The sequence below is a fragment of the Crotalus tigris genome, unplaced genomic scaffold (assembly GCF_016545835.1).
Source record: "Crotalus tigris isolate CLP2741 ecotype Arizona unplaced genomic scaffold, ASM1654583v1 scf7180000024151.2778019, whole genome shotgun sequence".
Taxonomy (NCBI): Eukaryota; Metazoa; Chordata; class Lepidosauria; order Squamata; family Viperidae; genus Crotalus; species Crotalus tigris.
The window spans coordinates 2,042,356-2,065,614 of NW_024100413.1; the positions used below are offsets into that span (position 1 = coordinate 2,042,356).

The window sequence follows — 23,259 nt, forward strand, 5'->3', positions numbered from 1 at the left end:
ATTAAAATTATATTATCTCTTTGCAACAAGGGACAAGACCAAGGCAAAGTCAGGACAGAGCTATTTTAAAAAAATAAGAGTTCTGGTTTCCTGCAGGACTCCAAGAAATAAACATGCTTTGTATGCAAACAAAATGATTGCCATTTTTCACTTTCTATATAAAAATGTTATTAAGCTTATTCACCACTGGGACGAAGAAGACAACCTCTTAATGCTGTACAATCAGTAAGACATTTCAACATCTTTTACCAAAAGATAGAATGATATGCCTAATCACATATTTTGTTCCATTAATAAGAAAACTTTTATCACTATAATATGATAGTTTACCCATCTATCAGTTATAAAACAGCTTGGTAATGGAAGAAAAAAATGACAGGAAAAGAGAAAGAAAAACAAGGGTTAAACATCTGAAGCAAAATTATTATTACATCTAATCAGAAACATGGAAAATTTTTTCAGAAATGTAGAACAGCAGCAAAAAGAAGGAATGTTTATTCAGTACATCTTATAGTATCAGGATCTTTCATGTTTGGTTTCTGGAATGTTCCACAATGAAGCTATTCAAGTCCTAGAGATTCATAAAAAGTCATTCAGTTTTCATCCACTGTACGTTTTATTCGGCATTGTTTGTTTCCTTCACTTAAGAAATTCAAGGACTAAAAACTAAGAGAATCTGTTCACTGAATGAGACTGACACAAATATAACTTCCTTGTGTAAATGAGCCTCAGTTACCCATTCTAGGACCCTGATCAGAACTCAGTTACCTAGACAAAAGGTCATGTGAAGTCATACTAGACACAGTTAGAATGTTTAGCTCTGGGTACAAAATGGGAGAGTTGAACAAGACATTCGTGCATTTACTTGTTTTCCTTTTCAAATTAGGGCAGCGTCCCCCCACTTGGTGCCTATCAATGCTAGATGAGAATTCTTGGAGTTGTACTCCTAATATTTCTGGTGACACCAGACTGGAGACGTTAATATTTTTAAGTAGCTACTGCACACCAGTAGAACTCAAATACTGTATTTATCTTTTCCATGTTCTACTTCATTTAACAATAATTTTCAGTCGCTGCCAAATTTGAAGATTGTCATCTCTCCACTGCCAACCCTGGAAAAAGAGTGGGATTAAGCCTAAATGCATATCCTTAACAGCCAAATTCAGATTGCTTTTCACAGAGGCATCAGAATTTTCTTTTTCATTGGTACTTAAATATACATAAACATAAATTTACTGAAACTGACTCACAATGCTCTCATTGAAATACACAAATACACTCTTCTATCCAATTGTTGCTCCTGCTTGAAAAATGAGAGAGAGGTACATATTTCATTAAGGATTCTATTTTAACTGACAGAAAAGGAAATGCAATGGCAACTAAATGGTAATGAAGCCAGCGCAAAATGCAAACCAAAGAACGTAAATTGGTCAGCATTTCATTTATGTTTGTTTGAACTGGAAGCCCACTCAAATCCAGCAAATCAAAAAGGAGTAGCAATTTTTAAAAGTTTATACCAACTCTATGAAGAGGGTATAACAAGATATACTTAGAAAGGGTTATCACGGGACAAAAAGCATTTGCCCTACTATAGTGTGAAGTAAAGATATCAAAAACTATTCCAAACAGGTTTGTTTCTTTAGAATTCATTTTATCCATGAAACTGAATATGCTGTGCTTGTTTCTGCTTCTAAATTCATCGTTATTTCTCAATCTCATCATCAAATCTCCCAGCATGAATACCTTCATCTCTTCTTCATTTACATATTGCTAGCGACTAATACAGATGGAGAATATTCTCTATTTTAGCTCTTTCCTGAAGTTTGCTGATTCCACAGTTCCCTGTCCAGTGAAATAAAGATTGCAAGAGGTTGTAAAATAATTAAAGCTGTTGTTATTCGACAGAGGACCTAATAGAACAGATACTGAATTTCCTGTGGAAGAGTGATGATTTTTTTTGCCAGAAAACAAAGCACATGTGAAGTAGATAAGTAGTTGCCTCTTCGTGGGATTTCTTCCCAAAGAAACGTTAGGTCTCTCGGCCACTTCTTTAATGGCAAAAGGAAATTGCCTCATGGAGGGTCTGCTGCAACACAGAAAACAAAACGATGCATCTACTGAAGTTCCATTGACACAGACCACTTGCCACACACACAGAAGAAACGGAAGAAATATCCTCCAGTTTACTCAGTCAAGGATACAGTAGAGATTCATGGCTCAGTACATTTTAGACTGGCAGTTTTTAATAGCATTCATCACAACTAGGTGGCTGGAGCTGCTCATTGTGGAATAAACAAAGGTGTGATGCTGTTTTAATCAGCTGAGAACTTAAAACTTCTCAGTCACCCATTTTCACATAGCTTTGAGTCCATGTGGGCCACATGGAGCCTTCTGAGAACTGTGGTTACCCACAAGATCTTGTGTGGCTTACGTTAAAGAGTTTTTACCAACTGGCTCGGACAGCTTCAATATCACTAACCAAGTTTTGAGCCAAGCATATGCCAAATATCTGGAAGAAAAGAAATGCACGTGTTAAACTGGAACTGACTTTCAAATGCAGAAATTTGAGTTAGCCAGACAAAAATTTAACACCCACAAAATTTAACACAATGGCTACACATTAAGTTGAAATGGCTTTCCCTTGTTAAACATGTTTCACTCAGGTTTTTTGGGACTCATAATACAAATTAACCATAGTGACTGAGCGTGCAGAACATGTTGGCCTCAAATATTGTATGGCTGGCCAGTCTGCAGTTGAGTGTACTATGCAAATACAATCACATTTGCTGTGAAGTATTAAGTATTCCATCATGAAGTAATGGAGGGAGGGGAGAACAATCTTTAATATCAGAGAGGGGTGTATAGTATTCTCAGAATTGTTCTGGGAACAGCAGCTCTGAAAATGCAGATGCAGGTGATACTTTTAAGTTTTTAAAATTTTTAAAGTTAAGTTTTAAGAAAGGAAAATAGATTTCAACAGCGCAGGGTTTACAGAACAAGAGAGAATACCTGGAGCAAAAGATTTTTCTACTGCTGTGAATAAAAATAGGATACCAAACTGAGACTACTCACTTAAGTTAAAAGGACACCTAATTGGTCTTTCAGCTTACTTTGGAAGTCTACTAGAGAAACAGTCCCACTAGTTTGGGCAAGCAAAAAGCAAGCAGCATCAGTTTCATCATAATTTGCAGCAAAATATTTATAATTTATTCTGCATTAACCAAGTTTATTACAAGGCTGAAATCAGTGAAACCCAAATGTACTTTCTTTTTTTTTCAATAATAAATTAATCAATTACTCTATACATAGAGATTCAATTTTCATTTCACCCTATGGGGTCTTTCTTGAGTATGGATTATTCTCTGGAGTTTTTCAAAAGAACAGGTCACCTGTAATAATGCAATTCCAATGAATATGCCAGCTACTATGGTCAAGTTGTCCTGCAGCCATTTTTCAAACTGTGGGACACAGCCTTTTGTGTAAATAACAATCTGTTGATCCACTTCCTGCAACAACAACAAAAAAACATTCAACATTTTTCTAGCACTTCTTTCCCATTTCCTCTCCAAAAAGAAGTTTTGAAAACTTACTGGTTTTTGTCGGGCATCATAACCACATTGAGTATTAATGACATCTTCCTAAAAATAAAGACAAAGAATTTGCAATAGATGTCTTCTTTTATCAACAAAAAGTCTATCTCCAACACAAGATCTTGTCTAAGTAGTCCTAACTGGAACTAAAAACTCTATCGCTGAGCATCACCATTATAAATATGATGTCATATAATCATGCTAACTTATGATGGCAGTTGCAACTGTCCCAGTTGCCATCGGTAAGTGAATCCCACAGACTCACAAGTTCACAAATATAGATAAAAACACGATTCTTGCCAAGCAGATACATTTTTCATGGATATGAAAACTAGGTATTCAAGATTAACTTTTTTAACAAGTTTCATAATAAAAATTACATACTTTCTTCTCCGTTCCAGAAGGGTGGGCCAGGTTTGTCAGCCATAGCATTGAAAAAAAAAAACCTCCATGATACCTTAAAACAGACATGTCAAACACAAGACCCGGGGGCTGGATGCGGCCTGCGAAGTGGTTTCATGTGGCCCGTGAAGCCATCCTGGAAACAGTGAGGGAACAGCCCTCGCTGCCTTGGCCCTGGCTGGCCAGGAGCCAATGTACAATTTTGTGGTGGCCATCTATGCTGAAATACATTCAGTCTTAGCTCCACAAGGCCATCTGGAAACAGCAAGAAACCAGTCCCTGCTGTGTCGGCCCCGCCCCCTGGGTGTATGCTGGGGAGGTGTCACTCTTTGTGAGGAATGAAGAAATGGACCATGCCTTGGCGCTTGCCCTGGTCCCACCCCCTTCTGCCAGAGACCCTCAGATCTGTCCCACTTCTGCCCAGGCCCCCACAGGCACCCTTGACGCGAATGATGTAGAGCTGGCCATGCCCACCCAGTAGGCCACACCCACTCCATCCATGGCCAGGAACGCAGCCACCTGTCGAAAGTCACGGACGTAATCAGTTGCGAGCCGGCCGCGCTGCCGCAGCGCCAGCATCTCTGCCTCAGCCCGCTGGACCCGGGAGGCATCTTCAAAGTGGGAGCGCAATGTGTCCAGAAACAGCCCAGCGTTGGCCAGCTCCCAGGCATGGTCGCTGTACAGGTCCACTGCCCACGCTGCTGCCTCGCCTTGCAATCCCGCTGTAACCGCCACCATCATGGCCCACTGGGACAAGTAGAGACGGGCATACTGATCCAGGTGGCTTATTATATGGCTCAAGAACATCGCCAGGCAGTCCGGGTGCCCATCGCCAGGCGGTCCAGGTGCCCCTGACCCCAGGGTCCCATAGGTTGGCCCGGTCCTCATACTGTGTCGGCCATTGGCAGTAAACCCTGGTTACCCACACCCTGCTGGTCAGAGCTCCTCCCAACAGGCAACCCCCATGGATCAGGTGCCGATCTGCCTGTCCACGCAGGCTGGGACTGCGCCTGTGGTGCACCCAGACTAGACCCTCCTACCGTGGAGACATCTGGAGCGAGAGGGCCTTGCAGTCATGGGCTAGCCAGATGGAACCAGGCCAAGTCGGGATGTCTAACTGGTGCCTCTGTCCGACACCATGAGGTGTCCCCTCTTGTTGCTGTCCATCTTGGCCATGAGGAGGTGTCTTGGTACCCACCCTCCCCAAACCGGTCCCTCAAAACCTCCATAATGTATTGTCCGGGAATGGTGGAATAGCTCCATTCCTCCTCATCCTCTTCCATCAGCCGCCTCTCCCTCCATTCCATCAAAGGGGCCCTGAGCCCCGGGGTATATGCCCATCTGGGCTCCAGATTGGCTAGTGCAGGGCTGTGCCACCATTCCCCCGATGCTGCAGAAATCCCAGCCTCCACCATCTTGGGCCTGACTGCTGGCTGCACCTCCCGGGCCTCGGGTTAGGCCCTGTTGCTCCAGCCAGGTCGGCCTTGTCTGCCACCAGAGGAGCCTCCTGTTTACCTTCCGCCATCACCGTAAGAACACAAAGGTGATAGGCAATAGGAGGGGAACAGGAAAATAAGAGAGTGCTGACTTACTGTTAGTTGTCCTCTGTCTGCTGCCAACAAACTCCAGAACACAGGAACAACATGACCAGCAAGACTTTAATGCGTACAAAAGGAAAGTCAGCACTGGGAGTGGTTTGCTCCCAATGCCTTACATAGATGTGCCCCGCCCTCCAACCCCACCCCAATCAGCAAGCCAGCATCCGGTCCATGCAGAGATAAAAGCCGTAGCTCAAGTTCTGACTTCCCCTCCCTCCAGACGCATCAGCGCAGCCACACGGCCTCCATAGGACCAGCCGTCCTATCCGGCAACCAGCCATTGTCCAGCTCCTCCCCGCCGCCAGCGTGGCTCTACAGCAGACAGCCCCTCTGGGAAGCAGCTCCACACGGTAACCGGCGTCCTCCCCCCGGCAGATAGCTCTTCTGGGAGGTAGCTGGGAGGTAGCTCCACGCGGCAACCGGCATCCTTCCTCAGCCGCCGGCAACACAGGAGAGGCGGCTGTGGTGAGAGACAGCCTCCCCCGACGCCCAGCTGGTCGCCTTTGCTGCCCGGCTGGCTCCCGGGAATTCCCCCCAGCATCAGGTGAGGAGAGGTGATCGCGGTGAAAGACAGCCTCCCCCGATGTCCAGCTGGTCGCCTCTGCTGCCAGGCTGGCTTCCGGGAATTTCCCCCCGGTGTCTGGTGAGAAGGGAGAGGTGGCCGCGGTGCGAGGCGGTCCCTCTGGCATCCGGCTGGCTCGCCCCTGACGCCCAGCCGGCCTCCGGGACTCCCCTGGCGCCCGGTTACAAGGGGGAGGCGTCCACGGTGTATGGTGACCTTGTCACCCCCCAGCTGGTCCTCGGGCGTCAGGCGGCACACGGATGTCAGCCGGCTGCTGGCTGCTCCTTCCCTGTCCCCCACCGGTTCGTGTCAAGCCCAGGAGCTTGATACCCAGTAGGCTGCTCCCAACCTGGCCACACCCACCTGGCCCTCCGAGGGCAACGGTAATGCTGATGCAGTCCACAATGAAATTGAGTTTGACACCCCTGCCTTAAAAGTTAATATATTTATGGTGGCACTAGCCTAGTGTAAGAACAATCCCATTGTGATTGATGATCTTTTCAGGAATATAACAGTAGCTTTGCCAGGCTTCTGTTCTGACTTACAGCAGGATCTTTAGTGCAGCAAGAGAAAGGTACTCCACACCGTTCTCGACTAGCATTGGAGTCTGTGCAGTTGAAGTAAATGTTGAGGTTCCAGTCATCAGCTCCAAAGGCCCCACAGCACTGCCACTAGGGTAAGGAGGGGGAAAAAAGACAGAGGTATCACAGTTCTGGCAACATGGGCCAGGCCCGACTGTTCTTCTAAGCTACCATTCCAAATCACTTTATGAATTTATTTTGTACTGGAAATACATGCAAAAGTTTTCAAGTCTTTACTGTAGTGCATGACTAGTTCCCTACAACTAGGAATTGCAAAAAAACAAAAAACAAGACATTGTATCTGCCACAATGCTCCAAACAGATAGGATTTTTTCTCCTTAGACAGTACTTTTCCTTTAACCAAGTCTTTTAGAAAGTAGAGAAAACCTACCACCTTTTGTGGCAAAACATCATGTTACCAATGTGTAATATAGAGAGAATAATTAAAATGTGAGTCAATTATTTAATGCAACTTGCACGTGGCACTGATTTTGTGGGTCCTAAGGCTTGAAATAGGACTTCAGAGAGGATCCCCTCAAACCACCTTTGCTGTGCAAATTAGAAAAGGCTTGTTCAAACTTTTCTGGAAATCTGTTCGTACTCCTGCACCATTCAGTGACACATCTTGTTCAAGCTTGTTCAGGGAGAAAAAGCTTAACTCAGTCACAGCAGCAAAACAACTATATCAGTTCATGTATCCCAAACAGATTGTTCATTATTCTATGTTGGCTCATGCCTTATACGTTTAAGGCTCATGCCTTATAACTTTAGCTGAACACAGAAACTGTGGCCCCAAGATATTCAAAATGTTGTCCATTTCCTCCACTTCTGAGAATAACCATGTGAATCCATTTGCTATGAAATTTGCAAAGTATTTCTCAATAAATACTGCTAATTTTTACATTAGTGATACTACAGTTCAATGAGAAACATGCCTATAATCATCCTGAAAATGTTTTCAGAAAACCTTTCAAAAATAAACAGATAAGAAATGAAATGCAAACAGTACAATGGGGAAAAGTTCTTAAGTCAAGCTGTGCTTCACTTGGAATGGCTTCATGGATAGTTTCATGTACTTTTCTTGCCAAAAATGTGGTCATTGCCTTCTTCTAATCATAAGACTGTATTCTAATCTACAACTCTGTATTTACTGAGGATACTTCATACAACTACTATACTGGTTTGACTTTCTTTGCCTTTCTGAAATCAGCCAAGATTAATGTTGCCACTGGCTGCAGATGAACAGCAAGAGTCACAGTCAGAAGTGGATATTTACCCTTACAGCAGAGTTGGCAGATCTGTAGTTCACCAGTTATATATTTAATTAATGAATGAATGATTTTTTATCAAACTTATATGCCACCTAACTCAGTATGCAAATGACTAAGGGCAGCATTATAAATGGCCCAGCAGATGTTGCAGAATTATAATTCCTAGTCATTCCTATCTAAATGAATAAAAGTGGCGGATGCTAGGGATTGTAGGATTCCACACCATCTGGTGGGCCATGTAGGTTCCACAGTCCTATCTTAAAGAAAGAAGAAGCTCTTACATATTCTTGGGTAAAGTCTATGAGATTTTGCAAATCAATGTCATCTCTGTATGCTCGGATATTGTTGTTGATAAAGAAATACAGCTGGTCTTTGATCCAGTCTTTGAAAACAAATGCCAGAACTCCCGCTGTGAGTTCCAGGAAGAAGATTATTCCAAGGAAGACTGAGAACTGCAAAGAAGTAAAATAATTTATTGGCTTCAATAAAACCTTGAGAACTAATGCAATTCCAAAGAATCAAATGGATAAAAGCTGATATTACAGGTATTTTTACTCGTTTTACACTATTCTCAGTGAGGTTGGCAAAAATAACAAACCATACACATCATTTAAGCACAACACTTTCAGTTGTGCTTAAAGTATGTATGTGTATCATTTGTTGTTTTTGCCAGCCTCATTGAGAAACAATTACAGCAAAATCCATGTTAGAGGAATAATGAATTACACATGTAATTCTACCTTTTCAAACAGTTCCATATCCAATTCCCTTTGGAATATCCAAGTTTTCAAACAACCAATGACTCTGTTTTACAGCAATATATTCGTCTAAAACATGAGTGGCTAACTGCAGCCTTTGGTATTGCAGGGAACCAGTTAGGCTTTTCAAATTTTGTTGGTCCCTTCCAAGATGATGATGATAATGATGATGATGATGATTATAGCAAGAAAATGGACTACTAATGTCCTGCAGCCAATTAATGGCAGAAAACTAACCAATCCATCTAATTGTTTGACCCAACTGGTAGATATGAGCCAGTCTGAGATTTTTTTGCTGCCGATAAGTCATTATTGCTTTTTATACTCCCTGCAATTGTCAAAAGAAATCACCAATGACTAAAATGAACATTTACATCTCAAAATTGATGCTGAAGCATTACAAGGCTCAAGATTGTAAACACAAAGCATGAATAGAGCATGCATAAATTAACTAGAACTATAGGCAATGGCTCTATCTTCTCAGTGCCTCAGCTTGCCATAATATTAATTTATTCATGGTTGTTTGTATGTCACTTCTTATTAACAATAGATGACTTAAAATGAAGGTAAAATAGTAAGATTTAAAGAAAGAATTATCAGTGGTTCCATTTAAAGAAGAACTTATCAGTAGTTCCACTTAGCATTAAGCTAGTGAAGCAAGATCATCCATTATTTTACATACAGTATGTTTAAACATCCCATTCAAGCTGAACACTTGAGGTGGATTTTAAGGTGTTTTTTTTAAAATACAAATCTCTCCAAAAAAGCTTGAAGTAAATTTTTAAAAGAACTTTAAGGAGCAATGTGGTAGTTACTTACAAACTTGAGAAGAAAAGTATTCTCCCGCAGAGCACCGATGCATCCTGCAAAGCCCAATATGAACATCACACCTCCAACCACAAGGAAGAGCCAAACTGGATCAAAGCCACCCAGGTCAGTAATGGAAGAAATGTTGGACAGCACCCCCTTTGGCAGTGAATGTAAAAGGAAGAAGAGGTGAGAGAGGGAGAAACAAGGAATACAAATATATCACAGATGTATCCGGCTTTTACTGACACTCCCCTTTCCCTTTCAAAGAAAGAATGAAGGAGTCACACTAGCATTTGGCATTTCTGTCCAGAAGAGATTAATAACATTCTGTACAAAAGTGATTACTTCCTGTAAATTCTTTCTGCGTTGACACATATCAGTCTACCAATGCAATCAGGCCCACAGCCATATCCTTTGTGAAAAAGTCATGAAATGTCATTTAGCACACTTTTGCCAAAAATGGTTTGTCAAAAGGTTAGAAAAGCAATAACGGAGGAGAGAAACTAAGAATGGTGCAGCAAGGCTAATTTTTAGATGCTCACAGTCTGCCCTTTTATCTGCTAATTACATTCAAGTATGTCCGTACAAATGGTTAAATTCCAATAAAATATTAATCTTCTGAAATACTGAAAAAGGAAATAACTCTAACCCAACATGAAAGAAGGAATATTTTCTCCCTCTCATTATTATATTGCACACACCAGAAGGGAACCAAGATATGCAATATCTGATAAACAGCCCCATCTGTAGTACTGTATTAATATTAACACTGTAATATTGGATCCCAGCAAAACAGGAGACATTATCTACACCCTGTGAGCCAACCTAGAGCAGAAAAACATACAAGTATTATTTAATGATTGCCTCTATATATTATCCTGGCATTCTAGGAAATAAAAGTTGATATTAGAGATTGAAAGTTGGACTGGCAATTTCCCCATCATACAGCGAACAACCACACAGGAATATATTCAGGAATATTAAATTATATTCCAAACATTTGGATATCTTTTTATGAAAATCTTTGGATCTACTTCACCTAAATAATTACACAGTCACATGTTTTTTTGAAACATGCTTCTGGATCAGATGAAAAAAGTTGACTGATTGATGAAATGTGTCTATTCTAAGTCTTTAGACTGGTTCCATATCAATTGGACCATCTGAATCTCTGTGTCTGATTTATTATATAAAATCAGAGTTGTAGTAATTTTCATGTAGTTAATTATTGCTGCATTTTATTTTTTCTATGTTTGTCTATATTTTTATTTGTATCCATGTTTTGTTTTTCTTTTTTAACTGTATTAGTACTATATAGTGTTCCAACCTAATCCCTTTTCAAAAGCCCTTCAAATTGGCTGTCATTGCTACAATTGCTGGCAGCAAATGCACTATATAAAACAGTATTTTATCAGTCCTGAATTTCTGTATTTAATTTAATTTAAAGGAACAAAAATAACTTTTTTCTGTGCCATTAATGATTTTATGTAGTTCTTTGATCATACAGTAATCACCAGACAATTCTTAAAACAGTAATTCCTTCTCAAAAGAACGAAGCTACTATAGCTACATAAGCTACAGACCTGAGCTCAACCAAATCTATTCAAGTGGCTTATTGTACTAACTGAGTCTTCTCCAACTGGTTTCCTCCAGTTTTGTTGGAGGGTGATCTCCTCTAATCCTCAAACAAGAGGATCAAAGTCCATTTTGGCTAAGGATTACAGAGGAAGGTGACCTAAGGAGTTTTTAAACCTCATGGACTTAGTACTAAGTATAGCCACCTAGAATTCTGGGATTTGGAATCCACATCTGTGGTAGTTGCCAGATCAAGAAACACTAATCTAGAAGGACATTAGTTGTTTAATCTAGTTGGAGATTATCAATTACATCCGGGATAGACAACACAATCCCAATGTTCTCAATTGCCACAGCATCCAACATCAGAAGGGCCACACATTGAATACCTCTAAATTAAACCAAGCCATCTTTCATACCTACTACAAGCTTTAACATATATAAACAATTAATTATGTAATTTAAAAAATCCTGAACTGAACTCTTCCAAATTGCAAGAGAGGAATTTCAATGATACATGTAATTTTAACAGCTCCCTGCAATTCTTACTTTTTCACCAAGGACGGAACTAGGGTCTTCCCATTCTTTAAAATGTCTCTTTCCAACTTCATTTTCTCCTTTATATCTAAGACTGTCATCTCATTTACAGAAAAAAAAGGCAGCCAGGTTTTAATTATCTAAGTCTGAAAACTGCCAAATGAACTGTAAAGATAAATGCATGTCATTTTTTGATAGTGGAGAAACAAGTCATAACAATCATCATTTTGAAGACGCTCCCTGTTTTCTCAAACAGGGCAGAATCACTCGGAGACACTGGCAATTTTAGCCAGTTCTTTCATCTATATTAACACTTTAAAGTATATTGCACAACGTATTTCTGGAAGCAATTCAAAGTGCCAGTTTTTATTTTAAAAGCATGTTATCAACAGGACTGACTCCTCCAGCCTGTCCAAGGCAATTCTCTTGGGGTAAGTTACAGATGATCCCCCATTTTTCTGGCATGATGAGGGATGAAGCAGAAAAACCATATTTTTCTTATTTTGTGGAACAGCCAATTGTGGCTTTCCAGAATTGAATCCTTGGCATCTTTCATTTTGTAGAGTATATTTATGTTATTTATTTTTATTACTGATTTGCTTAGAATACACTATTATTTTACATAATTTATCTGTTAAGATTTATTTATTTTTGTTAGATGTATATCCTACCTTTCCTACAGGAGTTGAAACCACTATACATAATACTTCCCTCTTCCATTTTATTTCCCAACAATTATCTTGTGGACTGAGAGAGTGACTGGACCAAAGTCACTTAATTCTATTATTATGTCTGTTTTTCACTGCTGTAAACCACCAGGTGTCACATGTTCCGACTAATGAAGCACTTCAAAGAACTTTCAGGCATGTTTCCTAAAGTCTTTATTTGCAGAGCTACAAATTATGCCGGTCACCATTGGACTAATTGATGCCAGAATCTGAACTTCCGGTCGCTGGCATCAAGCTTTCCTTGCTCAACCCCTCCCTTCTCATGCAGTCACAGGTCACATTATCCAATTAGTGAGAAGGTCAAACGTTTACTTCCTCTTTCTTTCCCGGGCTTTTTCCCCGCTCAGTCTAAGCCACAGGTCGGCAACCTGCGGCTCCGGAGCCGCATGCGGCTCTTTGAGCCTTCCCCTGTGGCTCCCAGCCTCCTCTGCCTTTGCAGAGAGAGACAGAGACAGAGAGAGGCAATTGCGCTTCCCTGCTCTCTCTCTCTCTCTCTCTCTCTCTCTCTCTCTCTCTCTCTCTCTCTCTGTGTGTGTGTGTGTGTGTGTGTGTAAAAAAGAGAGTGCACTCACAGTGTTCTCCGAGGAGCTGAAAAGCTTACTGGTGGAGCTCCTCCCTTTGCTGCGTCTCTGCAGGAAGCAGGAAGGGCAGGAGAGAGCTAGCTAGCCCAGCTAGGCTGACTCAGGAATTCTGGGAGTTGAAGTCCATGAGTCATAAAAGAGACGAGGTTTTCTACCCCTGAGCTTGTTGGACAACAGCTTGAAGCTTGCCAGGTGAGCAGCAGATAGGAGAGGGGGGAGAAAGAGAGAGGGAGGGAGAGAGAGGGAGGGAGGGAGAGAGAGGGAGAGAGAGAGTGTGTGTGGGGGGGGAAGAGGAGTGGTAGACCAAGGGCAGATAGAGAGGGAGGGAGGGAGAGAGACAGAGAGAGAGAGAGAGACCCTTTTGACATCTAAAATGAAGATAACACTGCATATATCCTTTTTTTACCTGTGTGTGTATGTAATTTTATTCTCTTAAAGCATTCTCTTGGTGATCATTGTTTTAATAGTATGGATATTCCCAAGAGTCATATTTTTACTTTTATTTTTAATGTGCGTGTGTGTGTGTGTGTGTACATACACACACACACATACACATACACAAACACACACACACACACACACACACACCTATAATAAAGGTAAAAAAGGATATATACAGTGTTATCTTCATTTTAGATATCAAAAGGGTTTTGCGGCTCCCGGTGTTTTGTTTTTGGTGGGAAACGGGTCCAAGTGGCTCTTTGAGTGTTTTGGGTTGCCTACCCCTGGTCTAAGCTAAGTATTAACCCAATAAATGCCAGACAGTTTTGCATATTGTCAAAGCAAGAATATACAGTATTTGCAGCATTGACACCAGGTGTCTAAAAGGATTTACAGTAATAAAGAAATCTAATAAAAAAATAAAGAGAGGATACAATTTGAGTAAGTCTGAGAATCTATTAAAGATGGTACTCTACCTGCGTCTTCTAAAATTTGGGGTGCCTTTTCCCTACTGCAAAGATATGTCAACTGGTTGCTTAGCAATCAGTTGAAGTTATAATGGACCCTCCCTCTGCAAAGATACTTAAAACCTGAATTCAAAGTTCTGATGGCCGCCCCTCTCAGTGATCTGGCCACATTTTGGGTGCTAGGCAACCTGCTTGCATTTAGGCCATTTGCAACATGGTCAGGTGACTGCAATTTGCAACATTTTTGCCAGAAACCAGAGTTTACCTCTGGTTTCTGGAAAAAAAAATGGCCATAGTGAACAATGGGTTCATTCAACAACTGCCACCAAAAAAAAAAAATCATAAAATTGGGTGTGGTCATATGATGACCCATTTAATGACCATTATGACTAACAACTCTAATTACAGGCTCAATCACTGTAGTAAATTGAGGACTACTTGCAGCAAAGTTTGTCAGATATAGAATATGCTTAACAAAGGTATCTTTTAAAGAAGGAAATCTTTTTTAAGATATTGGGAGACCTATTTAAATATACTTGGTTGTATAGATTGCTGTTGTTAACTTACTTTTTCATTCCATGCCCAAAGACCTATTCCAAGAAATGCTATGCCCAGGAACTGCAAGAGAAAATGAGAAAGAGAGAGGGAAAGAACAAGAAGTAAGATTAGTAAGCATTTCAAGAGATTCCCCAAGTACCATATATCCCCTATGAGCATCTTATAGTAAATCCAAACTAAGCTGAACCAAGACTGACATATGTAAAACTTGAACCAACTGAAATACATTCCAATGGGCTCCCTAAAACAAGGGTCTGCAACCTTGACAACTTTAAAGACTTGTGGACTTCAGCTCCCATAATTCCTCAGCCAGCAACAAGTCTTAAAGTTGTCAAGGTTGCAGACCCCTGCCCTAAAAGACTAAAACTGCTTCAAAAACAGGTGGACCTTTCCTCTTTAATTAGTACATTCTGATTTCTCAGTGCTCACAACTGGAGGGTGGGGACAATTTTCAAAAAGCAACGTTCTGTTTTGAGTGTACAGGAAACATCTTACTAGAAATTAAGTTCATGGATATTTGTGAAAGTGAGCAAGACACCACCCGAGAAAGATACAGGGCAGCTCCCAGGCGAGCAGCTTCTCTCCCAGAAACCACATTTGGGGTACTTGGCACCAACATATGGATGGGTGTTTACTGCAGACTCTTATCCTCCAGCAGAAACCAAATCCGGCATTACTGAGTGTTCAAAATCATGAAGTGGCTTCAAGTTATAGTTTCAGAGACAAATCCTTCTGGGAAGAGCTTAAGTTCCACTTGTTGAATTACAGCAGTGTTTCCCAAACTTGACAATTTTAAGGCATGTGGACTTCAACTCATGCCTTAAAATTGTCAAGTTTGGGAAACACTGAATTACAGTACTGGGAGATCCCCAATCTCCCCTCTAATTTACTTTTTCTCATTTTCAGTGCCTAAAAAGACTTTTGATAGAATATGGAGCCAGCAAATTAAGATCACAAAAAACATTCACGCAATATCAGATGATAAAAACAATGACAAAGTTGATGTACCTTCAGAAGCTGATGCTAGAAATGTTGCATTTGACTCAAAAAGAACATTTAGAAAAAATCGTATGGTTAGCCTCCAGACCTGAGGTCCCCTTTCTGCCCTTGGAGAAACTTATACTGGCTTCCAGGTTCCTAATACTGTGACTGCAATAAAAAAAAACTTACATTTATATGAGACCTGAGAAAGTTATTTATAATTATGGAAGCCATATTTTTAAGGAAAACTGTCAGGTTTTTTTCAAAGGATACCGTATTTTAAAATATACTTCCTGAATATGTAGTATTGATTTAGTAACAGTACAACTGAACTGAAATAAACATTCAAGCTAATTTTTCAAAAAGTATTTAAAGCAAAATGAAGTCAAAATCAGAATACTACTAGAAACCATTTGTTCAAATAATAATAGAACAAGAGCAGAAATAATAATTGTGTGAGGTCCTCGGTGCTTTCTGAGCTTTGTTGTTTTCTTGCAAATGTTTCACTGTCCAATCAGTTAACATCATCATTTCTTGGTGGTTCCCTGGTGGTTCCTTCCTCAGACAAATCAGCCATCAACAGGCACACAAAGGTAACAACATGTACATATCATTCAAAAGAGACAACCATAAGCCAAAAAGGAAACAAAAAGACCAAAACACCTCCTCACCAGCAATCAACATCTAGATTAACACCAACGATCAAGCAGTAAACAATACCCTAATTGAGGAACTACCAACTCATACAAATAAGCTATTGGTAGGACAAGCCACTAGTATATAAACAGAGAGCAAACACCATTCCTTTCTAGCACTTATGTTACCTAGTTGAGTAATGAAACATCTGCAAGAAAACAATCTAGAGCAGTGCTTCTCAACGTTTGTGTGATGGCGACCCCCGTCACACAAACATTCTGCGCATGCGCCGGGCCGCGCGCATGGGGTCGGGGCCCCCACGTGCGGCACGCATGCGCGGCGCCGCCCCCATACGTGACGTGCATGCGCGGCGGCCCCCACGCGCGCGGTGCGCGTGCGTGGCGCCCCCCCATGCGTGGCGTGCGTGCACGGGGGGGGCCATGCACGGCGCGCATGCGCGGCGGCGCCCCCATGCGCAGCGTGCGTGCATGGCACCGCGGAAAATGGCGGATCGCCGCCTTTGGCGACCCCCGAAAAATGGGCGATCGACCCCAAATGGGGTCACGGCCCATAGGTTGAGAACCGCTGATCTAGAGTACCAAGGATCCTACAATTCAACCCTGAGCCACAAATATTCTCTTCCAATAACAACTGTAGCTATAGTAGTAAAGTATTCTTGTCCATAAAGAATTTTGTCATACAAGCTGCCCCAGGGCAGATCTTGACAGGTTGCTAACAATTTCTTTTCCCAAAGTCTCAGGTTCCTCCACTTCTAACTATCTTAAGTGCAATACATAATACTTCATTATAGTTCCTATTCAGGCTGCCAAATCATCAAAATTTGGACCACCCCGAGATATTAGTGAATTCAATACACACACTCTCTCTTTCTCTCATAGTTCTCCAAATTTTTGCAGTCAAGATCTGGAACCTTTTACATGATGTCCCTTAGCAAACAGCATTACAAAACACCTACACTGAGTATAATGTTTCCAGCGATAGCCAAAGAATGCCCCAAAATAAATGTATACATATGCAAATTTGCTGGTGAGAAGCAGGAATTTTTCAAACAACTACTCTGAGCAACAGATATCCACTTCAATTCTCCTGTTGGCCTGATTTATAAATTTATTGTCAATAGTGGAACAAGCAGAAGGACAGCATATCCTTACATTATACAATATTCTTATCTATACTCCAATACTCTGCACACCTATTACTGCTCTCTCCAAAAAGCAAAGTAGTAGTGATGAAGTATTTCTTGTCACATATGTTAAATAATTGCTGCAGTTGTTAAATTAATAACACAGTTGTTAAATGAATCTGGCTTCCCCATTAATTTTGCTTATCAGAAGGTCGCAAAAGGCAATCACATAATCTGAGACACTGCAATTGTCATAAATACATACCAACTGCCAAGTGTCCAAATTTTGATCATGTGACCATCGTGATGCTACAACAGTAATAAGTATGAAAAATGGTCATAGGTCATTTTTTGGTGCTGTTATAACTTCAAATGGTCACTAAACAAATAGTAGTAAGTTGAGGACTATCTGTACTATACAGCAAGGCTTTTCAACCAGTGGTACGGGTACCACCTGTGGTACATAGGCACCTGGCAGGTGGTACGCGACCATCCTAGAAAAGTGGTAACGGGGGAGGGGAATGAGCTGAACTAGTGGCAGCACCACACAAGCCTGAGCGAGGATGGCTGGAGCTGCAGGGCTGTCAGAGCTCAGCGGAAGCGCCAGGATCAGTGCTTCTTCAGGGCTGTCAGGGCTCAGTGGAAGCACCAGGATCAGTGCCAGGCTCCAGCTGGAGCTCGGCGCTGATCCTGGCATTCCTGCTGAGTTCAGAAGAAGGGCCGATCAGCTGGAATGTTGCAGCATCTCCAGGGTCTTGTGATTTACATTCAGATGCTTGGCAACTGATTCATATTTATGACGGTCACAGTGTCCCAGGGTCATGTGAAGTGACCAAAACCTGCTGCAATCACCCAGCAGACGGGGAGAATAAAAACCAAACAGCCCCCACCCCACCCCCGCTGCCAATTCTCAACAGAAATGGTCACAATGAAAACCTCGGACAGGAAGAAGAGCACCGCCCGGTGGGCAGGCAGGTGTCTTGCTTGGCTGTGGCTTGGGGGGCACTTTTTTCAGTGCCATTGTAACTTCGAACCGTCACTAAGCGAACTATTGTAAGTCGAGGACTACCTGTACTTCATCACTTTCCCCCCCCCTTCTTTTTGGTCATCAAGTTTTTGACACCTTGCTAGGCGACTGGTGGTACTCGGACGTTGCCATATCCTAAAAGTGGTACAATGGGTGAAAAGGTTGAAAAGCCCTGCTATACAACATGACTTTCCAGAGAGCCTGGGAAGTATGGCTCAGCAGCATCTAAGAGATTGTTTGACCAATCTTCCAAATATGTGAACTGGAGTCATAAAATTCTAGCAATACCATGCTACCTGAAGAATTCTGGGAAGTAAAGTCCATGTATCTGGAGGGCACCTAGCTGAGTAAGAGAAATCTAAAAAGTTACAGAACTGATCCTCCATAATGGAATCAAAGTATTTTCAGGATTAGCTTACCAAGACTGAGCATCACTAAATAAGTCAAGAATGCCTACATGGAATTAGCAACCAAAGGAAAAAATATATTTATTTTATGGTATATTTAAGGTATATATATATTTTCTCAGGGGCTGTATAAAATCAATCCTTTCACTAATCATAGGTATAGTCCAGCTACTGGGAGAAGACCGGTGGCTTTCTAATCTTTTCTTTCAGATACCTTTCCTGATACTTTAATTGGTTTACCACAAGCTCAGTGGAGTTCAAATGAGTGAATTATTTTTGTTTCATTTTATATAATGTTTATAGTTTTTCAAACACATTTTATGTCATGTTTCATTATCTTTTTTTTTAAAAAAAGTCAATACCAATTTTGTATATCTTATTCCTTGATACAGCATGCTTACAAGCAATTTATATAGGCTTTTCTCTGTCCAATGGCATTTTTAGTGTAGGAATTCCAGTAAAAATTCAGAGGAACACAAAAACAGAGGCATATAGATGTTCCTTGCCATGCATTCATTCAAAACGAACTAATGTCACTTCATTGGCAGTTCCTATTAAAGTGTAAGCTAAATAACTATGTTCTCGTCTGAGCTAGGACAAACTTAGGCACCACAAACTGTAAGTCTGCTTTTACCTAAGGTTAAAAAAAAAATCAGTACAGTGTTAGAGCCTTCAATATCTAGTGTTGGACTGAGAGCAAAAGTATAGTTTGTAGTAATTCAGAAATCATCATAAATTCTAGTTCATCAACCAGAAAAGGAAAGGAAAACCGTTCTGAGAAATGTTATGAATCCAGGAAGATGGTTCTAGAATAACTATGATATAATAAAATGATGGGTTACTTTGAGGGTCCTCAAGTCCAGGTTGGTTTTGCTACAAATACATAACAATGCTAGCCTCTAAAACTGTTTCAATTCAGACATCATTCTAAATTAAGTCTGTGTTTCCAAAGCTAGTCTCCCACTTAGTCACAAATCATATTTCATCAATAGATTCTGATAACATTTTCAATCAGTTTGCATTATACATGAACCAAGCTAATAGGTCTTTGCTTCAGTATTTTAATTTTCTTTTGAAGTATAAAGATGGTCTACTCTGATGTAGATTCTCTGAATTTCAATAAAAGATCTTAAGAATTACAGAGGACTCCAGAAATTCAGTATAAATCATACATTAAATAATGAGTCGACTATTACATTCAATGCAAACAGAAAGCCAATACTGTGAAGATGAGATAGTCATGATATTAATTTTCATTTTTTTTCTATAATAATCTTTTGGAATTAAGATTAGTCCTTTAATGTAGAGGCTGCATCCATTTGCCCAGAATCTATTCTGTTCTAAATATATATATCCTTTCCTTTTGCAATGTACTGTAAGCTCAGTTTACAATCAATAGCATCTTCCAAGTACTGAAATAAGAGACATAGTAAGAACATAAGAGTACCAAAGTAAAACTAATTCAGATAACTCTTTGAAAATCTGTGAAAGCACTCTTAACTAGGCACCAAAAAGATGAAAGATTGTATATTACACTCACTGACTTGGTTCACACATCACACAATGGCACAAAATAGCCTTGTTTGATTTGACTTTGTGTATTGTACAAACCCAGCCAGCTGTGGTTTACTCAGTGAACACAATTATGCTTATTGGCTTTGCATAGTTTTTAAATTCTGCAGCATTATGACCTCACCAACTGAGAAGGATATTGTGTATTGTAGCTCAACAACATCAGGGAGGGCACAAACCTTGCTGACTTGCTCAACTTATGAAATGTTATTTCATTCAGGCTAGGGCTTAGCACAGAAGAAACATATTGCCCCTTGTCAGTAATTAACTTTAAGTACCTGGGCTGGATCCTTGCAAGACCACATATCAGCCTTCTCTGTGAAGACCTGACACAAACAGAGACCTGTTCCATATGGGTATGCCACCAGTGTCCAGTACTGGACCCCTACAATATTGTACTGTATTGTGAGACCTCGTCTCACTGCAAATAGCAATCCATTCTGGACTTCCGCAACTTGTAGGTACAATACATCAGACATTTGCCAAACTATACTTCAACCCTGCAATGGTAAATACTTGGCCAAGGAAAGAAAAAGTGAGTTCCAGCAGTCCATGCTCCCCAAAACACTTGGTTTAATCCAGGGGTAAGCAACCTTGGCTCTTTTATGACTCATGGACTTCAACTCCCAGAATTCCTGAGCCAGCTGGCTCAGGAATTCTGGGAGTTGAAGTCCACGAATCATAAAAGAGCCAAGGTTGCCTACCCCTAGTTTAGTCTATTATATGAACCTGTATCTATATTTACACACACTCACAAAAACACCCAACCCATCTAAGTATAGCTCAGGATCCTCACCACATGGAAGTACCATTTACACTATTCAGTATCCTACAAATTCTTGAACTGCTAGGAACCAATAACTGGACTGTGTTAAGAAATTTGTACTCCCCAAATAAAAATATTTGGTATTATGCAGTAGAAATACCAAGAGCTAGAAAACATGAATATACTCTTACTGCCAGTCTGCTAATTATTGGACCATGGACAATTATTTCTTAGAAGATTGATCAGAGCACTCTACCATGAAAAAACACGCTATGCATGGCATCTCTTGAATTTACAGACATTTACAAGCTAGCTTGGTATCCAGTTCTTTGTTGTTGAACAGCTGCCCGTGAGTAGCCTCATTCTAGTGAATTAAGACATAGTAAGTATTTAGTTAACCCTTGCCTGAATTTATATCACCAAAGAATTTGCCTAGGGGATATTAGTTTTTGGATGCTAAATCTACTCCCTGATATCATTTTATAGACATTAAAATAAATAAATATTGATTATTAGAAAAAATATTCAAATTATTTTAATAATAACGATTCTCACCTTGCTGGATAGCCCTTTTCAAAACCACTACATTACTGAATAACACAATTTGTTCCAATTCTATGCAGCAAACTTTAATGTAGGGAAAAACACAGAGCATGATTTCTAAAATTCTGTGGGAAGTCAGCCCCACAGAGAATATTAAAAGGGCAGAAAAAATTATTTCCTCAAAAGGATTTTAAAAGCAGAAGCCAACTCTGCCCCCAAGTCTCTCTGTCCCAAGCAGAAGCCAGTTCTGTACAAATGCAGATGTAAACCATCAAAAAGGCCCCAGCTAGAAGCTTAGGAAGACAAAGACACCTAAAATCTGCATACTCCACCCAAACTCTAAGAGTCATTAGCCCCAGCACCAGGGAAGCAGGATATGACCTTTGGGACATAATAGGACTAACTCATCACCATCAATACCAGAAAGGCACACCCAGACTCAGGTCAGAATGCGTGACACAGGAAATGCAAAGCCTAAAACAGGAACAGGAAACTACTCAAAACAAAAGGCTTCAGAGGGTATAAAAACCTCTCCCCACATGTGCTCAGCCCTTTTTTCTCTCCTCTTTCCTGCCAGAACCATCTTTCTGTCTGGCTCTTCAATAAACTGCAACCTTCTTTCTAAAGCAGTCACCATGTTGTTTATTTATCCCTGGCTTGGATGAACCAGGATGAAGACTTTTCTTCCCACAATTCTTTCCTACCCCTTTAACATCAGTGGTCATATGTTGTGTTCATGTTGTGCATTGGGAAACATGAAACAGGCTGCATAGGCTATGCTCTGGATCACATTGATCCATTTGGCTTAGTTGGTGGAGTCGGTATCATTCTAAGACACATCCCATCTTCTTTTTCCATAGGAGTGTGTTAGAGAAAAAAGGATCCAGAGAATTTTTCCTATGTGGTAGAAAAAGCACTCCAATAAATGCCACCAACAGAAGATCCAAACAATCATTTTATTAAGGCAAGTAGCACCGAATCACTGGTATCCTGCACCCAAATGGTCCAAGATCAAACATCCCTACAGGGATTTTATATAAAATGCTGATCAAAGGCGATTGAAGCATATATGGAGCTAATTACTTCTCCTCCCAATTCCAGAGAAAACTTCTTTAAAACTGATGTAACTGTATGATAAGGGGAAGAAACAAAGGCATTCTACAAAGGCTGAAGAGACACTACAATAATCTTTGAAATGGAAAATAGTAACTTTGAAATACAAGAGGTGCCAGTGCTGTAATTATTTTATCACAGTGACCCTGAATTAAGTGCATGAAGAGATAATATAAAGAAACAACCTCTACACATCTTTTGAGTCTGGTATTTCTCACAAAGGACATAAATACCTTGAAGAATGCAAACAAATAATAAGACAGCTACAAAGCACTAGAAAATAAAATTTACTTGGAATAATTTGTGGAAATTTATGCTATTGCTAAACCCTTATATAATTCATATGATAGTCAAGTTCTCCAAATTCTTGACCTGATCAGTCCACATATATCCAATTTGTTTCTGTTCTGTTCAGATTTTAGAAAACTGTTGTGCTGATAAGAGTCTCTCCGCCACCCCACACACAAACACCTCTTTTCATAATTTCTTTGCAATATTTCAACATCACATGCCCAACCACATCCCAAAATCACAAGTCAGCTTTGTTTTATTTTGGACTCATGCAGCCAGAGGGAAAATTGGATATGAAGGCAGGGAAAGTGTGTTTCAAA

At 40.5% G+C, this 23,259-nt stretch overlaps 1 protein-coding gene across 3 annotated transcripts in view; it reads right to left on the bottom strand.

Moving 5' to 3' along the window:
- Positions 1–402: 402 nt before the first annotated feature.
- The window catches only part of TSPAN5 (tetraspanin 5), a 60,300-nt gene continuing 37,443 nt past the window's right edge, over positions 403–23,259 (bottom strand). For 2 of the 3 annotated variants that reach the window (XM_039322858.1, XM_039322859.1), the window contains exons 2-7: positions 14,469–14,519; positions 9,582–9,728; positions 8,286–8,456; positions 6,698–6,823; positions 3,390–3,638; positions 403–2,509 (exon numbers count right to left, since the gene is read on the bottom strand). In XM_039322858.1, coding sequence (XP_039178792.1) covers positions 2,444–2,509; positions 3,390–3,638; positions 6,698–6,823; positions 8,286–8,456; positions 9,582–9,728; positions 14,469–14,519 — 810 coding nt within the window. In that variant the 3' untranslated portion in view covers positions 403–2,443. The remainder of the gene's footprint in view (positions 2,510–3,389; positions 3,639–6,697; positions 6,824–8,285; positions 8,457–9,581; positions 9,729–14,468; positions 14,520–23,259) is intronic. The other variant, XM_039322860.1, reaches the window with a different exon arrangement.